Genomic DNA, 22,262 nt, shown 5'->3' with positions numbered 1-22,262 from the left:
ACTACATGTCTTTGTAATATTTTAGTGTGACATTGTATGTAATTTTAATAATACAGACTTTTCTTGTGCATGATAGCTAGTATCAATATATATGAGCATCATATTAAGTCTACCTCTCTGTACGTCTAGGTTAAATTGAAATCATCACTCATCTTATAATTAAGCACTCATCTTATAATTAAGCAAATCCCCACTTGAAATATGTAGAAGATATTTGTTAACTCCATTTATTTGTCCCTGCTAGCTCTTGTATAATAGATGCCTGAATGCAGTGATCGGATCTACTCTTTACAGTCTGTTTTGACTCATGTCATTATCTGAGCAACATGTTTTGCTGTTTTTTTGGAGCATCATATTTTTCCTTGGACGTACGTTCGTTCATAGATCGTATATGCTAAATGTTTTACATAGTCTAATTATAACAAATGATTATATATGACTGAGCTTTATATACCCATTATCTTGGTGAAAATTGACAAGTTGCCGATACAATTCTGCAATTAAATTAAATTCTACATATATTAACAAATGAATATTTATTTATGATTTTATTAATTATCTCATGGCTGTGTATATTCAATAATTTCCTTTAATGATTACAGCTCCGCATCAGTTTCTTTCTTGTTCGAGGCTTGTCGGGCCTTCTATTGAACCAAAACAAAAACAAACTATTCTAACATGTCTACAAAACAAAGCCCAAGCAGCTATTGGCTTAAGCCTTTTTATACCAGCGCAGGATTTCAAATTCTTGCAAGAATCTTACAGGACTGGTCAGTGAGATCAATAACAATCCATTTTCTGTTTTGTATGTAATGATTTTTTTATTTAAAAATATATTAAAATAATATTATTTTATTTTTTAAAATTTATTTTTAATATCAGTACATTAAAAAGATTTCACATTATTAAAAAAATAAATTAATTTAAAGCAAAAAATAAAAAAACATTTTTAAAACGCAAAAAAATAAACAATAAACCAACACTAAAATTATCAGAATCCACAAGTATTGTAATATTATTAATTTTAATTTATACTATTTTTTATTCTTATCTTTATTTTTTTTGTAATTATTTTCTTTGCATATGAAACTTCCGCTTCCACCTCACAAAAATTATTATACAAAGACTAAGAAAATGATGTTTTAATATAGCAATTACAATGTTATTCTATTTTTACACAACATTTAAAATGAGCTTAAGATCTTATATTTTTTTTTATTAATGTAGATGAACTTCACTATATTATATTATATGTAAGCATCAACCTCTTATTTCATGACTATATTTTTTATTTGCCATCAAAAAACATGTTAATAACACCTATACATTAATTCATCTGTGCTAAAAAAAAAAAATCAACTTGCAACTATGTAAATCAAATAGACATGCTAATATTTTTTTTGCATTTATTGGCAGAGATAATTCTTGATTTATTTTCTTACATGCATGTATATGCCTTTTGATTTAAGTTAGATTTCTTTTTGTACAAGAACGCATTTGAAAAGCTTGCATGAGTTTTTCTTCCAAAAACATTATCTAGCCCGCAAAGGATTGCATTTCAAATAACTTGACAAATTTGGATGAATTATATTTGAGTTCAAACAATATCAGTTGTTCAATTCCTTCAATTTTAAGTTTTTTATCCAATTTGATTCTTCTAGATCTTTCCCAGAACAAAATCACTAGTTTGATTCCTTTTTTGTTAGGCAATTTAACAAGCTTGACAACACTAGACCTTTCTCACAACCAAATCAACGGATCCATCCCTGTAGAAATACAGAACTTGACATATTTAGAGAAATTATATTTGATTTCAAACAATATCAGTGGTTTGATTCTTTCAACTTTGAGCCTTTTATCCAATTTGATTCTTCTAGATCTTTCCCAGAACCAAATCACTGGTTTGATTCCTTTTTCGTTAGGCAATTTAACAAGCTTGACAAGGCTAGACCTCTCTCACAACCAAATCAACGGATTCATCCTTTTAGAAATACAGAATTTGATAAATTTAGATGAATTATATTTGAGTTCAAACAATATCAGTGATTCGATTCTTTCAACTTTGGGCCTTTTATTCAATTTGATTCTTCTAGATCTTTCCTACAACCAAATCTTTGATTTTTTTTCTTTTTCGTTAGGCTATTTAACAAACTTAATAATTCTATACCTCTCTCACAACCATATCAACGGATACATCCCTTCATCTTTGAAGCATTGAAATAATTTGGTCTACCTAGATTTGAGCTTCAATAATTTAAGTGAAGAGATACCCTCCGAACTAAATGGTTTGCACTCTTTACAATGTGAATTTTAGTTACAATAATCTCTCAGGCTCTGTTCTCTTACCTAGGCGATCGCCCTTTAATTTTTATTTCACATGTGATTTTGTTCATGGGCAAATCACCAACGTTTCTGCAACTTTTATAGCTGCTACATTTGAGGGCAACAAAGATTTACACCCTGATTTCTCATGTTGTTCATCTTTTTACTCCCCACCTTCAAAAACCTACTTTTTACCTTCAACAGACAACGGAATAATTAATTCCATCAAGATAATTTCTTCCAATCACCACAATTTTACTTTGTCTCTTGTGTCTTGGACGTTGTTATTATTTGTCTCGATGCAAGGCTACCCAACCTGAGCCAACAACATTAAAGAATGGAGACTTGTTTTCCGTATGGAATTATGATGGGACGATTGCATACGAAGACATCATTCCAGCGACCGAGAACTTTGACCTCAGATATTGTTATCATATGCTTCACCACTGCACACAACATCAGGCTCTTATTATCATATGCTTCACCACTGCACCACCCCTCCGAGCCGTGAAACAACCTCATTTTCAAAACCTTTCCTCGGTAAATTAACATGCTCACAAGTAACCTGATAAAGATCACAGTAGGATTAAAAGGGACGAATCACCGAAACATAAAAAACCATCACTGAAATTAAGAACAATGAGATTACTACTAGTAAGTCTAAGTTATTGCTGGAATGGAGAATGGGGCGATAGTAATCAAACATTACAAGGTGTTCATGGACATGATAACTAGAATTCAGTTAAATTTATGTTTTAATATATAAAAACGTGTTTAATAATTTTTATTTTTAAAATAATGACATACTAATCAAAATCAAAGCAATGGTAAATGGCTAGTTAAGAAAAAACTTGACGGAGCTGAACAAGATTGAAAAGAAAACAATTGTTTTTTTTTTTTTTAAAGGTTTGAGATACTCCAGAGCTAATTTATCACATGAAGACAAAATAATTCTCAATAATAATCAAATAAATTACAAGAAAAATAAATGTTTTCTAGGCCTAACACAACTTAATTGTTTATATACTACTAGTTATAAAAATAAATTACAACTTGTTTAAATAAGTATTCAACTTATTTTTACTGAAAATAAAAATTCTAAAAATAACCAGAAAAAATAAAGAAAAAAAATCCAAATACATGTAGAAAACACAAGAAAAATTAAGAAAATAATGTTGTCTAGGTCTAATATGAAAGCCTTCTTGACTTTAACTTCTTACAGTAGCAACCCATTAATTATAAAACAAGGCATTTAGAATATCCCGGTAAAATTCAAATAATATCTTATTAACGACAGAAAAAATAGAGAGCTTATTTTCGTTAAAAAAATTTATTAAATTAGAATGTAAGGTTAATATATTTGTTTAGGATTTTATTAATTATCTCACGGCTGTGTATTCAATAATTTTCTTTAATGATTACAGCCCCGCATAAGTTTCTTGTTCGCGGGCCCTCAATTGAACCGAAACCAAAACAAACTATTCTAACATGTATACGAAACAAAGCCCAAGCAGCTGATGGCTTAAGCCTTCTTATACCAGCGTGGGATTTCAAATAGAATAATACTATTTCAAATGTGAATTATTTTTTACATTTAAAAAAAAAACTAAGATTTAAAAGTGTTAGGTCTTTCTACAAAATTATACCCAAAAGTCTTATGTTTGGTTGCAACGCCTAACCCAAGAGTAATATCTATAATATTAATAATAACATTAAACTTGCATGACCTAAATTTAAGTGAGTTTGACTACAATACCAGACCCAATAGCATTGGACGTGGATCTGGTTACAAGATCGCATCAGAAAAGTGTGATAATTAAATAGATTAATTAAAAAGAAAAAAACAAAGAAAAAAAACCAACAGGAAGAAAAAAAAACTAATGAAGAAAAAGAAAAAAAAATACATTAATTGGGTTAACTCGTTAAACCTTAGATTCGCGTCGTAAAAGTTTGATAACTAAATTGGAAAAAATAAATTAATGGGTTAACCCATAATTAATCGGGCTAACTCGTCAAACTAGGTTAACCCGAAATTCGTGTCATGAAAGTTTGATAACTAAATATAAAAAAATTTAACATTAACAATTTAAATTAAACAAAAAAAATTAATTAAAAAAAAAAGGCATCAGCCTTTTCACTGTGGATTGCACTATGCAGTCCATAATCAAAAGCATAAAAAAAAAACTAAAGGCATCAATCGAGAACTACATAGAAAAAAATTTAATATTAATAAACTAAATTAATTAAATAAAATTAATTAAAACGAAAGAAAAAACTCTAAGAAGTAAAAAAAAAAAACTAAATAGAAAGAAACTTAACATTAATAAACTAAACTATATGAAAAAAATAATTAAAAAGAAAAAAAAGCAAAAAAAAATAAAAATTCAGGTTAACTCGTCAAACCAGGTTAAACCGTTAAACCCGGGGTTCGTGTCATGAATGTCTGATAACTAAATAAAAAAAAGTGAACATTAACAAACTGAACTAAATGAAAAAAAAATTAATTAAAAAGAAAAAAAATTTGGGTTAACTCGTCAAATCATGTTAACCCGTTAAACTCGGGATCTGTGTTATAAAAGTTTGATAACTAAATAAAAAAAAAATTAACATTAACAAACTAAATTAAACAAAAAAAAATTATGAAAAAAAAATTAACGGGTCAACCTAGAATTAACTGGGTTCACCCGTGAAACTCGGGATATTTATCATGAAAGTCTGATAACTAAATAGAAAGAAATTTAATATTAACAAACTAAACTAAACAAAAAAAAAGTAATTAAAAAGAAAAAAAAAGCAAAAAAAATAATTCTGGGTTAACTTGTCAAATCAGGTTAACCCGTTAAATCCATAAAACGTTTCATGAAAGTTTGATAACTAAATAAAAAAAATTTAACATTAATAAACTAAATTAAACAAAAAAATTTTGTTAAAAGAAAAAAAAAAAGAAGCAAAAAAATAATCTTGAAATGCATAAAAAAAAAACAGCTAAAAAAAATAAGACAACTTGAAAGAAAAAAAAAAACCTAAGGTATCGGTGTTTTACTCTGGATTGCATCGTGCAATCCACAGTAAAACACTAATCCCTTTTAGTATATGCTAGTTAGATGACTCACGCGATGCCGCAAGTCATTTTTTTTTGTATCTGTGGTTAATAAATTTAGCATTATCATTGAAGGGAAGCATTAGACACAAACATGGCGTCCATTGATTATGAGCCAAAACTTCTTGCAATTTTAAGCATCTCATTTTTCTTGTCCTGTATTTTTGTATCTGTGGCTGCACTTGATGACTCGGCCTTGCTAGCATCAGAAGGCAAGGCTTTGCTTGAGAGTGGATGGTGGAGTGACTACAGCAACCTCACCTCACATCGCTGCAACTGGACTGGCATAGTCTGTGATCGGGCTGGAAGCATCACTGGGAGCTCGTCAAGGTGGGAAATAAGTTTGCAAAGATGAACTTTTCTTGCTTCTCAAACCTTGCCCGTCTCCACCTGGCCAACCATGAGCTCAGTGGGAGCATCCCGCCTCAAATTTCTATCCTCCCACAACTCAGATACCTCGACCTGTCCTCAAATTATCTAGCAGGTGACTTACCGTCTTCACTTGGAAATCTCAGCCGATTAGTTCAGCTTGATTTTTCTTCCAATCATTTCACCAAATCCATCCCTCCAGAACTAGGCAATCTTAAAAATCTTGTTACTTTGAGCTTGTCTGATAACGGCTTCAGCGGCCCAATCCCTTCGGCACTGTGTCATTTGGACAATCTAACGCATTTACATATGGATGACAATATTCTCGAAGGTGCCCTCCCAAGAGAAATAGGGAACATGAAAAATCTAGAGAGTTTGGACGTGAGTCATAATACACTTAATGGTTCAATCCCTCGCACATGGGGTAGGTTAGCCAAGTTGAGGTCTTTGAACCTTTCTAGCAACGCAATCAATGGATTCATCCCTTTAGAAATAGGAAATTTGATGAATCTAAAAGATTTGCAGCTTAGATCTAATATCATAGTTGGTTCAATTCCTTCAACGATAGGTTTTTTACCCGATTTGACTAATCTAGATCTTTCTATTAACAGAATCAATGGATCTATCCCTTTGCAAATAGGAAATTTGACGAACCTTGAAGATTTAGTTCTTGGCTTTAATACCCTAGCTGGTTCAATTCTTTCTACATTGGATCTTTTATCCAATTTGATTTTTGTAGATCTTTCCAACAACCAAATCACTGGTTTGATACCTTTTTCATTTGGTAATTTAAGAAACTTGACAGCGCTATACCTCTCTCACAACCAAATCAACGGATCCATCCCTTTGGAATTACAGAACTTGATAAATTTGAAAGAATTATATCTAGATTCAAACAGTATCAGTGGTTCGATTCCTACTACAATGAGCCGTTTAACTAGTTTGAGAATTCTATTACTCTCTCACAACCAAATCAATGGACCCATCCCTTCATCTTTGAAGTATTGTAATGAATTGACATACCTAGATTTGAGCTTCAATAATTTAAGTGAAGAGATACCCTCCGAACTATATGGTTTGGCCTCTTTAAACTATGTGAATTTTCGTTACAATAACCTCTCAGGCTTTGTTCCCTCGCTTTGGCAACCCCCCTTTGATCTGTATTTCACTTGTTATTCTCTTGATAGCCAAAGAACCAACAATACTGAAATTTTTCAAGATACTGTATTTGAGGGCAACAAATATTTACACACTAATATCTCACGTTGTCCAACTAGTTACTCCCCACCTTCAAAAGACAACAGAAGGATTCATTCCATCAAGATATTTCTTTCTATCACCACCATTTCACTTTGTCTCTTGTGCCTCGGATGTTGTTATCTGTCTCGACGCAAGGCTACCCAACTTGAGCCAGCATCATCAAAGAATGGAGACTTGTTTTCCGTATGGAATTATGATGGGACGATTGCATACGAAGACATCATTACAACAACCGAGAACTTTGACCTCAGATATTGTATCGGAACCGGTGGTTATGGGAGTGTCTACCGAGCACAACTTCCAAGTGGGAAATTAGTTGCCTTGAAGAAACTTCATCGTCGAGAGGCAGAGGAGCCGGCTTTTGACAAGAGTTTCAAAAATGAGGTGGAAGTGCTCACACAAATACGTCATAGGAGCATTGTAAAGCTTTATGGATTCTGTTTGCACCAGCGCTGCATGTTTCTTGTTTATGAGTATATGGAAAAGGGAAGCTTGTTTTGTGCCTTGAGAAATGATGTTGGAGCTGTGGAATTGAAGTGGATGAAAAGAGCACGCATCATCAAAGACATTGCTCACGCATTATCTTACTTGCATCATGATTGCAACCCGCCAATTGTTCATCGAGACATATCAAGCAGCAATGTTCTGTTGAATTCAGAATCCAAGTCTTTTGTTGCTGATTTTGGTGTGGCTAGACTTCTCGATCCTGATTCGTCCAACCATACTGTACTTGCTGGTACCTATGGATACATTGCCCCAGGTAAAAATATTTCTTCTTAACATCCATATTTACCACTCATGCACTGTAAAACTAAAGCAAACTCTCTTTATATATATATATATATATATATACACTAGCTTTGATACCCGCGCGATGCCGCAAGTCTTTTTTTTTATAAAAAATATTAAAAAAAATAAAAGTTTAAAAATCTTGGGTTTTTCTGCAAAGTTATACCCAAGAATTTTGGGTTTAGTTGCAACGCCTGACCTAAGAGTAATATTTATAATATTAATAATAAAATTAAACTTGCATGACCCAAGGTTTAAGTAAGTCTCACTGTAACACCGGACTCAAGAATATTGGATGTGGGTCTGGCTATAAGGTCGTGTCATAAAAGTGTGATAATTAAATAGATTAATTAAAAAAACAAAGAAAAAAAATCAACAAAAAAAAACTAATGAAGAAAAAGAAAAAGAAATTGAATTAATTGGGTTAACCCTTTAAACCAGGTTAACCTGTAAAACCTGGGATTTGCGTCATGAAAGTTTGATCACTAAATAGAAAAAAAAAAATGACGGGTTTACCCAGAATTAACCGGGTTAACCCATCAAACCAAGTTAACCTGTCAAGCCCAAGATACGTGTCATGAAAGTCTGATAATTAAATAGAAAGAAAATTAACTTTAACAAACTAAACTAAATGAAAAAAAATAACTTGTCAAATCAGGTTAACCTATCAAACCCGAGATTCATATCATGAAAATATGATAACTAAATAAAAAAAAACATTAACAAACTAAATCAAACAAAAAAAATTCATTAAAAAAAGTAAAAAGAAAAAACAAAAGAAAAAAACAGTCATATAATATAATACAATATAATAATAATTATAATGAAAAAACATGGGGAAAGCTAAAGCTAAAGCTAAATTCTCAACCAACTCAATATTAAAAAATAAATTTAACAAAGATAATTTAAAAAATAAACATGTGAGGGAAACACTGCAGCCAAACAAAAATCATGTAAGGAAAATACTATAGTAATCCATAATGTTTTTTTTTTTTTAAAAAAAGCTGCAAAACTAAGTTCTCAACCAACTTAATATATAAAAAAAACCGAGATCTGTGTAATGAAAGTATGATAACTAAATTAATTTTTTTTTTCACATTAACAAAATAAATTAAACAAAAAAATTCATTAAAAGAAAAAAAAACACAAAGAAAAAAAAAAAAAAAAAAAACCATGGGCAAAACGAAAAAAAAAGGAAAACAAAAACGAAAAAAAAAAATTTCAAGTGTTTCACTGTGTGCATAGTGATAGATTATATGTAAAAAACAGAAGAAACAAAAGCGAGGAAAAAAAAAAAAGCTACTACAGTGGAAAAACCCACGCGTTAAAAATAAAAAAGAAGGAAAAACTGCTACGAAAAAAAAGAAGCCAAAAACAAAAGAAAATACGACAGAAGAAAAAACAAAAAAAAACTACAAAAAAAAAAACAAACAAACTATGGATTGCATTGTGCAGTCCATAGTAAGTCTTGAAAAGGAAAAGGAAAAATAAGAAAACAAAACAAAGGCATACGCCACAGGTTATTTTTTTTTTCTTACATAAAAAATATCAAAAAATGATAAGATCTAAAAGTGTTATGTCTTTCTGCAAAGATATACTCAAGAGCCTTTGGTCTATCTGCAATGCTTGACCCAAGAGTAATATTTATAATAATATTAAACTTATATGACTCAAGTTTAAGTGAGTTTGTTTGTAACACCAGACCCAAGAGCCTTGAATGTGGGTTTGGTTGCAAGGTCGTGTTATAAAAGTGTGATAATTAAAAAGAAAAAAAAAACAAAGAAAAAAAAAACCATATGAAGAAAAAAACTAATGAAGAAAAAGAAAAAAAAATTGAATTAACTGGGTTAACCTTTCAAACTAGGATAACCCGTCAAACCTTAGATTCGCGTCATGAAAGTTTAATAACTAAATAGAGAAAAAAAATTAACGGGTCAACCCATAATTAACTGGGTTAACCTGTCAAGCTTGGAATACGTGTCATAAAAAAACAAAGAAAAAAAACCATATGAAGAAAAAGAAAAAAAAATTGAATTAACTGGGTTAACCTTTCAAACTAGGATAACTCGTCAAACCTTAGATTCGTGTCATGAAAGTTTAATAACTAAATAGAAAAAAAAAATTAACGGGTCAACCCATAATTAACTGGGTTAACTTGTCAAGTTTGGAATATGTGTCATGAAAGTCTGATAATTAAATATAAAGAAATTTAACATTACCAAACTAAACTAAATGAAAAAAATTAATTAAAAAGCAAAAAAGAAAAAAAAACAAAATATCTAGTTAACTCATCAAACTAGGTTAACCCGTCAAACTCGGGATCAATTAACAAACTAAATTAAATAAAAAAAATGAAAAGGAAAAAACTAAGAAAGAAGCCAAAAAAAAACCCATAAAGGCATAATAAACCAAAACAAATACAGAAAAAAAAACGAAAAATAATATATATTATAATATAATAATATAATTATAATTATAATTATAATAATTATTAATAATAATTATTATTATTATATAAAAGTATAATTAAAAGGCGTGGGGAAGCTACAGTGCTTTCCCCACGCCTTTTAGAGTTCTTTAATATATATATATATATATATATATATATATATATATATATATATAGACACACACACACACACACACTAATTTCGTTTTGTATATGGACAGAGTCGGCTTATACTATAGCGGTGATAGAGAAATGTGATGTGTACAGCTTCGGAGTTGTGGCGCTTGAAACTTTGATGGGAAGGCATCCGAGAGATATCCTATCATCATCTGCTCAGGCTATTATACTGAAAGAAGTGTTAGATTGTCGTTTGCCACCTCCAACAAATGAGATTGTCATACAGAATATATGTACCATTACAAGTCTCATATGTTCTTGCTTACATTCAAATCCAAAATCTCGACCTTCAATGAAATTCGTGTCTCAAGAATTTCTCTCCTAAGAGATTATTGGGAGGTCTCGAGATTTCTTTGTTGGAGCTGCGAAATCTTGGCTCGCACATAAATGTAGGTGAGATCACAGTTCCTTGTTGAAAAAGTCAACTTCGAGCTCACATGGAACTTCAACGAGAGCGCCTCCAAGAGCATGCGTTTATAGAATTTCTTAATTTTGAATGAACTTTTTTTCTTTTGTTTTGTTTTAGCACACTACATGTCTTTGTAATATTTTAGTGTGACATTGTATGTAATTTTAATAATGCAGACTTTTCTTGTGCATGATAGCTAGTATCAATATATATGAGCATCATATTAAGTCTACCTCTCTGTACGTCTAGGTTAAATTGAAATCATCACTCATCTTATAATTAGGCAAATCCCCATTTGAAATATGCAGAAGATATTTGTTAACTCCATTAATTTGTCCCTGCAAGCTCTTGTATAATAGATGCTTGAAAGCAGTGTTTGGATCTACTCTCTAGAGTCTATTCTGACTCTTGTCATTATTTGAGCAACACGTTTTGCTCAATATTTTTCTAAATGAGCACCTTATTATTTATCATTTGGCAAAGATGGAATTTTCAATCATTTTCCACTTCAAGATTTATGTCTCATGTTTGAACCAGGCTTTGACTTCAAAGGATGGTGAATTAAGATGTCCTCCCTCCACCATATCTATCTAGGAGTAATACGCAACATTGTACATAGCTGTACAAGATGCCTAGCTATAGATTATTTTCAGTCTCAAGACATTTACTAACAGAGAAAATATATCATAGTATCCGATTATGAGCACATGATTTCTTCGTATCAGCATCCGATTTATAAAATATTGAAACCAATTTTTAAAGTTGAAATTCTTTACCTTGTTATCACATTGATCATCCCATTAATTTCCCCTTCATGATATCTTTAAATAAGAAAAAGCTTGGGGTATGTGCATCTGTCGCTGATGCTCTTAATTAGACAAGCCAGGAAAAAAAATTATTTGGAGCATCATTTTTTTCCTTGGACGGTCGTTCGTAGATCGTATATGCTAAATGTTTTACATAGTCTAATTATAACAAATGATTATCTGACAGTTCATATTCTCCTGCATGAAAGCTCTATATATATACCCATTATCATGGTGACAATTGACAAGTCGCCGATCCAATTCTGCAATTATATTAGAATGCAAGGATAATATATTTATTTAGGATTTTATTAGTTATCCCATGGCTGTGTATATTCAATAATTTTCTTTAAAGATTACAGCCCCGCATCAGTTTCTTGTTCGAGGCTTTTCGGGCCTTCAATTGAACCTAAACAAAAACAAACTATTCCAACGTGGCAATACGAAACAAAGCCCAAGCAGCTGTAGGCTTAAGCCTTTTTATACGAGCAAGACTAATCAGTAATCAGCACGAGATTTCAAATTCTTGCAAGAATTACCAGAACCCACAAACGTGGCAACTCAAGGGCCTCATCATCCAAAACCAAAAGGCAAGTACTCCCCTAAAAGACAAGATTGTAGGGTTGTACAGGTCTACTTCTGCAATTACTTTTCAAGTCCTCCAACTATTGCCTAATTCTTAATCTAGTCCTCAATCCAAACTGGATATCCATCACACATTATCCAATTCACCCGTCACCATAAAAAAAATTAAAAATTGGAATAACTACTTTGTTTAAGATGGATGGTTCTATGGTTCTGATTTACAAATCTTGAGATCGAGCTTAGAATGTCATGAAAGTCTTTGGTTTAGAATAAATAAATCATCTCTGTTTAGATTAAAAGTTACTTCTAACACGATAATAAAAAATAGTTAAGTCTAGTTTTATGATTTTAAAGAAAAACATTTAAAATTAAAAGTCAGTTTAAAAAAGATTACGAGTAATTCATTCTAAATATTTACAGTAAACGGAGCCAGAATTTCAATAGCCTTTAATTATTAAAATTTACATCCTCACTTAAAATCCAAACAAATTTAGAAACGCGATAAAGTCGTTCAGATTAGGCTGAAAAAAGAAAAAAGAAACCAACGATTTTTCAATCTTCCCGCTTATTGCTTAATCAAGCAGAGATGGTGGTTGCTTAGATTTTCTCCTTCAACTATAGTTTATCGTTCAGTTTCAACCATAAACAGGCAAGACTCCCACGAATCCAGGCTGTTTTCGGACACCAATTAAGTGGGACCCAAGGTTCAGCTTCTAAACTCCGACAACACAGAACTGACCATAGTTAAAACCCTGTAAGGGAAAATAGTTTTCACTCTCCTTCTGTCGTCAACTGAAAGTTAAAAAAATAACTGTAATAAAAAACCATGACGACTATCTTGGTTTGGTCAACCTTTTCTACCTTTGCTGATCATTTTCACTCTCCTTTCTTGATTGCTTCTTCTTGTTGGTTTCTCTTCTATTGTACCACTATTTAATTACAAAATATTTATTATAATATTAAAAAAAAAAAAATACAGCACCCTTTTTCTCCCTTCCCCTACTTCTCCTTCCTCTCGGTTTCCTACTCATATTAGTTTCCCATTTCGAATAAGGGAAATAAGCCCTAATAATCGAAGTTGAATCGGCCTCATGGATGGTTCAATTCTCCTGGACCTACTTGTTGAATTGCCAAACAAGAAGTAGGGAAGAGGGTTTTTGGAATCTCTGTAAATTGGAGACCTTTTGATAGCTCAAGGAGGATATAGGTATGGCTGTTGTAATGGGATTTTGCATTTCAATGTTTTTGAAATGTAAGGAGTTTCTTTCTCTTGCTTGTGATCTTTGCTGTTTCCTAATTTGCTCACAGAGCAGTAAGAAGAAAAGGGTATTTGAGTTTGAGTTTAAGTTTGATTTGTGGTGTTAATGGGGGAATTCGGTTAATTTGATTATATCATTGATTAAAAGTGTTAGTGATTCTGTTGGGCATCGTTAATATTTAATATTTTAAAGATGATTTGCCAATCCCTGATGCATTTATGAAGCTTTGTTGCCCATCAGTACTACTGTACTTCTTGATGTCCTCTCTGTTTCGACTTGTCTGTTATCCTCTAGATTAGATAATGTGAGCAAATTCGGGGACTTAGAATTGGTGATTTATCGCACAATTATCCACAATTTTCGCTGAAATGGAAGGGAAAGGCGTGCTATTACTTTGCGCAACTCGTCAGTGCCTGCCTGCCTGTGCGCTTCTTCATCTCCACATTTTCTTTCATTGCTATAGTTGAACTTGTTATCTGCTAGACTGGATAATTGAGCTTGCGAAATGGCAATTTTGAGGTTTAGATTGCCAATTCGGTATTGTCACTGGATTAGAAGGGAAACGTTACTTTTGTATGCTTGCTTGCTCTCTTTTAGTGTGATTAATCTCTTTTTGTATGTTTGCTTACTGGATTTTTTTGGTTTATTGTTCAGTGCTTGGAATATTTTGTTTGAATTTGATTAATTCCATTAACTCCTGAATGAATTAATATATGTTATGGTTCCCGTCATAATTGATTTACATTTGTGATTCTCAAGGCTGGCAACCAGGAATTCAAGAGGGTGCTGCTACTTGGGATGAAGACTGGGATAAGTTTGAAGATGAAGGTATGCTCTCTACCTTCCCTACATTGAACTATTTATCACACCTCATGCTTCCTTTTGCCTTTCCAATCTCCAATAAATGCCATGAATTGAGTGGATTTTTCTCAAGAATATTGCACAAATATGAGTTCGAATTTATCTATGCAACATATCATTTCCACTTTCAGGGTTTTCCAACGAGCTCACTGTTGATGTGAAAAGTGCTTCAGGTCAAAAGGAGAGAGCACCTGCGGATGGTAGTTTAACCCCTGATTCATTGTCAAATGGAGATGGGAGGTCTGGAATTTTTACTGGAGACCATGTGCTTGAGAGTGAATCTGCATATATCCACAGTGAAGATGAAATTGCAAGAAGCCCTCAAGACAGTCCAGCTGGAAGGGCTGCTTCAGAAAGTCCATCTCAAGACTTTGCTGATGTTTTTGCCAAGAATACTGAAGCAGATATAGATACCCACAGGTACAGCAATCAATTTGTTTCCATGTCTTTTACCTGCATGCCTCCTACTTTAGTGCTGATTGTTGGCCTACTTCATGATGATAATGAACTTTATATTTTTGGCAATAGAAGTTTTGATGATTCAACTTGGGGTGCCTTTGACACAAATGATGATGTGGACTCAGTCTGGGGATTTAACCCTGCAGGCAACAAGGTGAGTCCAGTATTCCTGAAGCACTCTTTTATTCTACTGCAATTGAGCATGGATACATGTTGGATATTCAAATTGTAGCTTGCTGAAGCACATTCTATGCAGTTATCACTTTATAGATCACTTCATTAAGGAATTGCACCTGTTATATTGATTTAACCCTCACATCATGATTGCTGGAATGCTTTTACAAATGTAGGCATATTCTTGTTATTACCATCATATTTGCACATACCTTGGGCCATGCATCTATCCTTAGGTTTCCATGTTTTGTGCATAGGCACTCTGGTCGAAGTGAACCTGTTGGCAAGTCTTGTGAAATATACCTGTGTGCAGTTCTCAGGTTTTATCATCCAATGAGATATCCAGATGCATTTCCATTGTCGATACAGTGAGTTGAACTTTGTGAGAGATGCCATGTGCTATTAGAGAGCTCAAACAATGCTAAAGATACAAATTATTTTGATTAAAATTATTTTATGGATTGGTGCTGCTGCTATGATGGGTGTTGCAGTGATCGATTAAATAATAAAAGTCTGAGATATCTCTTCACATTGCCCTCAATTATTTGGTTGTGTCATCTAGCAGGACTCTTCTGAGAACGAGAGAGATTTCTTTGGATCTGATGATTTTGGTCTAAAGCCAATCAGAACGGAATCCACATCAACAATGAATACTTTCCAGAAAAAGAGTATATTTTTTGAAGAATCTGTTGCAGGTTCCCCAATGTCAAGATTTGGCAACTCTCCAAGGTTCAGCGAAGCAGGGGACCATTTTGACAATTACTCGAGATTTGATTCCTTCAGCATGAATGAAGGAGGCTTTTCACCACGAGAAAAGCTTACGAGGTTCGACTCCATAAACAGCTCCAAAGATTTTGGCCACAGCCTTGCATTCTCTTCATTTGATGATGGAGATCCATTTGGCTCCAGTGCCCCCTTTAAGGTTTCATCTGAAGATCAAACTCCCAAAAAGAGTTCTGGCAATTGGAGTTCTTTCTAGCAGCAATCTGGTTTTCCCCTCCCTCCCTCTCTCTCCATTTTTTTTCACGGTTGCCAATTTTTGTATGTGCTGTATAGATTGTGTTGAAATGCTGCATTGTTGTAAAGTTATTCATCATGGCCTTGCTTCATTTTTATTTGCTGAGGTAAAAAAACTTATGTTTGGGGGCATCCAGATCAAAGATGGAATGCTTGTTCTTTTGAGTGGCAAATTCTTGAGACCAATAAAAACTGAGTAGTTTGAGAAAACAATGACTCTTGGCATTTCAACTCACATTGCTTAAATTGCATTTTATTTGAAGCTGCCTGCTTCACTATGACTGTTGGCATTCCCTTTCTTCATTTTTTAATTTTTGGTGCTACGAGTTGTTTAACTGTATATATTAATTTCGTTTTGTATATGGACAGAGTTGGCTTATACTATGGTGGTGACAGAGAAATGTGATGTGTACAGCTTTGTATATTTGACAGAGTTTAACTTATATCCTATCACCATCTGCTCAGGCTATTACACTGAAAGAAGTGTTAGATCCTCGTTTGCCACCTCCAACAAATGAGATTGTCATACAGAATTTATGTACCATTGCAAGTCTGATATTTTCTTGCTTACATTCAAATCTAAAATCTCGACCTTCAATGAAATTCGTGTCTCAAGAATTTCTATCTCCCAAGAGATTATTGGGAGGTCTCGAGATTTCTTTGTTGGAGCTGCGAAATCTTGGCTTGCACACAAATGTAGGTGATATCACAGTTCCTCACTGAAAAAGTCAACTTCGATCTTGCATGGAACTTCAACGAGAGCCTCCAAGAGCATACGTTTATAGAATTTCTTAATTTTGAATGAACTTTTTTTCTTTTGTTTTGTTTTAGCACACTACATGTCTTTGTAATATTTTAGTGTGACATTGTATGTAATTTTAATAATGCAGACTTTTCTTGTGCATGATAGCTAGTATCAATATATATGAGCATCATATTAAGTCTACCTCTCTGTACGTCTAGGTTAAATTGAAATCATCACTCATCTTATAATTAGGCAAATCCCCACTTGAAATATGCAGAAATATGGTTATAATTAGGCAAATCCCCACTTGAAATATGGTTAAATTGAAACCATGAGCTCAGTGGGAGCATCCCGCCTCAAATTTCTATCCTTCCACAACTCGGATACCTCAACCTGTCCTCAAATAATCTGACAGGTGAGTTACCGTCTTCACTTGGAAATCTCAGCCGATTGGTTGAGCTTGATTTTTCTTCCAATTATTTCACCAATTCCATCCCTCCAGAACTAGGCAATCTTAAAAATCTTGTTACTTTGAGCTTGTCTCATAACAGCTTCAGCGGCCCAATCCCTTCGGCACTTTGTCATTTGGACAATCTAACGCATTTATTTATAGATCATAATAGTCTCGAAGGTTCCCTCCCAAGAGAAATAGGGAACATGAGAAATCTAGAGAGTTTGGACGTGAGTTATAATACGCTTAATGGTCCAATCCCTCGAACAAGGGGTAGTTTAGCCAAGTTGAGGTCTTTGATCTTTCGTATGAACAAAATCAATGGATCCATTCCTTTGGAAATAGGAAACTTGATGAACCTTGAAGATTTAGATCTTTGTTCTAATATCCTAGTTGGTTCAATTCCTTCAACTATGGGTCTTTTACCCAACTTGACTTCTCTAGTTCTTTGTGAGAATCAAATCAATGGATCCATCCCTTTGGAAATAGGAAATTTGATGAATCTACAAAAATTAGATCTTTACTCTAATATCTTAGGTGGTTCAATTCCTTCAACTCTGGCCTTCTATCCAATTTGATTTTTGTAGATCTTTCAAGCAACCAAATCAATGGACATATCCCTTTAGAAATAGGAAATTTGACGAATCTACAATATTTACATCTTGGTGGCAACAAGATCAGTGGTTTAATTCCTTTTTCATTAGGCAATTTAAGAAACTTGAAAACATTATACCTCTCTCACAATCAAATCAACGGATCCATCCCTTTAAAAATACAGAACTTGATAAATTTGGAAGAATTATATCTAAATTCAAACAATATCAGTGGTTCGATTCCTACTACAATGAGCCATTTAACCAGTTTGAGATTTCTATTCCTTTCTCACAATCAAATCAATGGACCCATCCCTTTGAAAATACAAAACTTGACAAATTTGGAAGAACTATATTTGAGTTCAAACAATATTAGTGGTTCGATTCCTACTATAATGAGCAGTTTAAGAGAACTAAACCTTTCTCTAAACCAAATCAATGGATACATCCCTTCATCTTTGAAGTATTGTAATAATTTGACCTCCCTAGATTTGAGCTGCAATAATTTAAGTGAAGAGATACCCTCCGAACTATATGATTTGACCTCTTTACAATATGTGAATTTTAGTTACAATAATCTCTCAGGTCCTGTTCCCTTGAATTTGCCAACACCCTTTGATTTTTATTTCACATGTGATTTTCTTCTTCATGGGCAAATTACCAACGATTCTGCAACTTTTAAAGCTACTGCATTTGAGGGCAACAAATATTTACACCCTGATTTCTCAAATTGTTCGTTACCTTCAGAAACTAACAGAATGATTCATTCCATCAAGATATTTCTTCCTATCACCACCATTTCACTTTGTCTCTTGTGTCTCGGATGTTGTTATCTGTCTCGAGGCAAGGCTACCCAACCTAAGCCAACATCATCAAAGAATGGAGACTTGTTTTCCATATGGAATTATGATGGGAGGATTGCATATGAAGACATCATTGCAGCGACCGAGAACTTTGACCTCAGATATTGTATCGGAACCGGTGGTTATGGGAATGTCTACCGAGCACAACTTCCATGTGGGAAATTAGTTGCCTTGAAGAAACTTCATCATCGAGAGGCAGAGGAGCCGGCTTTTGACAAGTGTTTCAAAAATGAGGTGGAACTGCTCGCGCAAATACGTCACAGGAGCATTGTAAAGCTTTATGGATTCTGTTTGCACCAGCACTGCATGTTTCTTGTTTACGAGTACATGGAAAAGGGAAGCTTGTTTTGTGCCTTGAGAAATGATGTTGAAGCTGTGGAATTGAAGTGGATGAAAAGAGCACACATCATCAAAGACATTGCTCACGCATTATCTTACTTGCATCATGATTGCAACCCACCAATTGTTCATCGAGACATATCAAGCAGCAATGTTCTGTTGAATTTAGAATCCAAGTCTTTTGTTGCAGATTTTGGTGTGGCTAGACTTCTCGATCCTGATTCGTCCAACCTCACCGTACTTGCTGGTACCTATGGATACATTGCCCCAGGTCAAATATTTCTTCTTTATCTACGTGTATCACTCATGTCATGCAACATCCAGCATGCTGGTGCCAGAGGTTTTTTAAATGAAAAGATAAATTATTAATAAATATTATGTTATGCAGATATGTGTTTAGAAATTAATTCAAAACATATATCATAATTCATATCAAGTAAAATTAATTTAAAAAATATTTTTAAAATAAAAAAACTTATATTATAATTGTTTTTTTTCGAGTTTTTATATTTTAAAACCGCTTCCTAAAACTTATATATTTATATGCATATGATAAGTATATTGATTAAATTATACTTAATCATTTCTAGATATTTAATTGAGGAATAATATCTAGTGTCTGTGTAAGAGAAACAATGCTTGAAAAACATGTTTTTCTACTTGATATTTTACTTATAAACAAATCATGTGAAAATATTAAATTTCAGTAAGCTACTCTACCAATGCAAGAGATGCTAAGAATAGTGGTTTTGCATGAATATTAATTTATTTCCTTATAATAAGAAAATAAATATTTAATTGATTAAATTAGCAGATTTAAATATTTATTTTGAACATATTCATATCAAAACCCTTAAATTATCATAAATCCTAATATTTTTAATAACTAATTATAAAAGAATAAAATTAAAATTAGATAATAAAATAAATAAAAAAAAATGAAGAAATTTACCTAAAAGTAAAAGGTAAAAAAATTAATTACTTAACTGTTGAAGAAAAATTTGTACCTTGGAGAAAAAAGGAAATGAGTTGTAATAATAACTTTCCAATATCAACCATGCAATTGCATGCAATTGCTCCCTTTTGTATCTATGTGGCTCCGCCACTGCCAACATTAAAGCAAACTCTCTTTTATATACTATTTAATTTCAATTTGTTTATGGACAGAGTTGGCTTATACTATGGTGGTGACAGAGAAATGTGATGTCTATAGCTTTGGAGTAGTGGCGCTAGAAACATTGATGGGAATGCATCCAGGAGATATCCTATCATCATCTGCTCGGGCTATTACACTGAAAGAAGTGTTAGATCCTTGTTTGCCACCTCCAACAGATGAAATTGTCATACAGAATATATGTATTATTGCAACTCTGGCATTCTCTTGCTTACATTCGAATCCAAAATCTCGACCTTCGATGAAATTCGTGTCTCAAGAATTTCTATGTCCTAAGAGATCATTGGCAGGTCTTGAGATTTCTTTGCTGGAGCTGCGAACTCTTGGCATGTACGCAAATGGAGGTGATATCACAGTTCCTAGTTGAAAATGTGAAATTTGAGCTCACATTGAAGTTTATAATATTTCTTAATTTTGGAAGAACTTTTTCTTTTAGTACATTAAATGTCTTTATAATATTTTAGGGTGACATTGTATGTAATTTTAACGAAGCACACTTTTCTCGTGTACTGTAGAATCAATTAGAGCATCACTGTCTGGGTTAAATTGAAATCATCACTCATCTTATAACTAGGCAAATCCCCACTTGAAATATGCAGAAGATATTTGTTAACTCCATTTGTTCCTGCAAGCTCTTGTATATTGGATGCCTAAAAGCAGTGTTTGGATTGATTTTTTTCCGAATGTTGTGCTTTGGTATTTATCATTTGGCACGGATGGGATTTTCCATCATCTTCCGAAGGAATACCACTTCAAGATTTATGTCTCATGTTTGGAACCGCAAGAAGTTAAAAGAGAGTTTTTATTGTCTCAGAGACATTTACTAGCAGAAAAAATGATTTCTTCGTGTCAGCTTCTGGTTTATAAAAGAATGAAACCAGTTTTTGAAGTTGAAATTCTTTACCATTGATACCGCAATATTTATCATCCTTATTCCCCTTCATGATATCTTTAAATGAGAGAAAGCTTGGGGTGTGTGCAACTGTCCTGATGCTCTTAGACAAGCCAGGAAAAGAAAGGTAATCCTCAGGACCAACATCTGTCATCTCTTTCTGAGGGCAAAGCCCAATCCCAAAACTTGTTTGCAGGAGCACTAAACATCAGGCTCTTATTATCATATGCTTCACCACTGCAACACCCCTCCGAGCCGTGAAACAACCTCATTTTCAAAACCTTTCCTCGGTAAATTAACATGCTCACAAGTAACCTGATAAAGATCACAGTAGGATTAAAAGGGAAGAATCACCGAAACATAAAAAACCATCACTGAAATTAAGAACAATGAGATTACTACTAGTAAGTCTAAGTTATTGCTGGAATGGAGAATGGGGCGATAGTAATCAAACATTACAAGGTGTTTCATGGACATGATAACTAGAATTCAGTTAAATTTATGTTTTAATAGATAAAAACGTGCATCATAATTTTTATTTTAAAAATAATGATATAATTATCAAAAGCAAAGCAATGGTAAACGGCTAGTTAAGAAAAAGCTTGACGGAGCTGAACAAGATTGAAAAGAAAACAATTGTTTTTTTTTTTTTTTTTTAAAAAAAAGGTTTGAGATACTCCAGAGCTAATTTATCAACACGAAGACAAAATAATTCTCAATAATAATCAAATAAATTACAAGAAATATAAATGTTTTCTAGGCCTAATACAACTTAATTGTTTATATACTAGCTACTAGTTATAAAAATAAATTACAACTTGTTTTAAATAAGTATTCAACTTATTTTTACTGAAAATAAAAATTATAAAATAACCAGAAAAAATAAAGAAAAAAAATCCAAATACATGTAGAAAAAACAAGAAAATTAAGAAAATAATGTTGTCGAGGCCTAATATAAAAGCCTTCTTGACTTTAACTTTTTACAGTAGCAACCCATTAATTATAAAACAAGGCATTTAGAATATCCCGGTAAAATTCAAATAATATCTAACGACAGAAAAGAGAGAGAGCTTATTTTCGTTAAAAAAAATTATTAAATTAGAATGCAAGGATAATATATTTATTTAGGATGTTATTAATTATCTCATGGCTGTGTATTCAATAATTTT

General features: G+C 32.7%; 1 protein-coding gene and 2 pseudogenes across 6 annotated transcripts; all 3 read left to right on the top strand.

The window, feature by feature from the left end:
* Positions 1 to 5,510: 5,510 nt before the first annotated feature.
* Positions 5,511 to 16,956, top strand: LOC140955322 (uncharacterized; annotated as a pseudogene).
* LOC140955320 (uncharacterized) lies at positions 13,136 to 16,646 on the top strand. Of its 6 annotated transcripts, XM_073407754.1 has the most exons (7): positions 13,144 to 13,473; positions 13,820 to 13,948; positions 14,285 to 14,353; positions 14,518 to 14,806; positions 14,915 to 14,999; positions 15,582 to 16,008; positions 16,406 to 16,646. In XM_073407754.1, the coding sequence occupies exons 2-6, from the start codon at positions 13,894 to 13,896 to the stop codon at positions 15,996 to 15,998; spliced, it is 915 nt and encodes a 304-aa protein (XP_073263855.1). In that variant the 5' UTR covers positions 13,144 to 13,473; positions 13,820 to 13,893; the 3' UTR covers positions 15,999 to 16,008; positions 16,406 to 16,646. The 6 variants fall into 6 exon arrangements, with proteins under 6 accessions (XP_073263857.1, XP_073263855.1, XP_073263858.1 ...); XM_073407756.1 differs by lacking the exon at positions 16,406 to 16,646 and having other exon boundaries at positions 13,136 to 13,473; positions 14,918 to 14,999; positions 15,582 to 16,134; XM_073407757.1 differs by lacking the exon at positions 16,406 to 16,646 and having other exon boundaries at positions 13,145 to 13,473; positions 14,918 to 14,999; positions 15,585 to 16,134.
* Positions 16,957 to 17,111: 155 nt separating the features above from the next.
* Positions 17,112 to 20,568, top strand: LOC118041980 (uncharacterized; annotated as a pseudogene).
* The last annotated feature ends 1,694 nt before the right edge of the window (positions 20,569 to 22,262 follow it).

This window comes from Populus alba, chromosome 2, assembly GCF_005239225.2.
Source record: "Populus alba chromosome 2, ASM523922v2, whole genome shotgun sequence".
Taxonomy (NCBI): Eukaryota; Viridiplantae; Streptophyta; class Magnoliopsida; order Malpighiales; family Salicaceae; genus Populus; species Populus alba.
Note: the sequence above shows the minus strand (reverse complement) of the source record. Positions and strands in the feature narration are given on the sequence as shown.

Bases quoted from the DNA above. Each gene is read 5' to 3' on its own strand.
- LOC140955320 (XM_073407754.1), top strand. From the start codon at position 13,894: ATGGAAGGGAAAGGCGTGCTATTACTTTGCGCAACTCGTCAGTGCCTG. The intron at 14,354-14,517 runs GTATGCTCTCTA...TTCCACTTTCAG, and splicing joins GGATAAGTTTGAAGATGAAG to GGTTTTCCAACGAGCTCACT. The intron at 15,000-15,581 runs GTGAGTCCAGTA...TGTGTCATCTAG, and splicing joins TTAACCCTGCAGGCAACAAG to CAGGACTCTTCTGAGAACGA.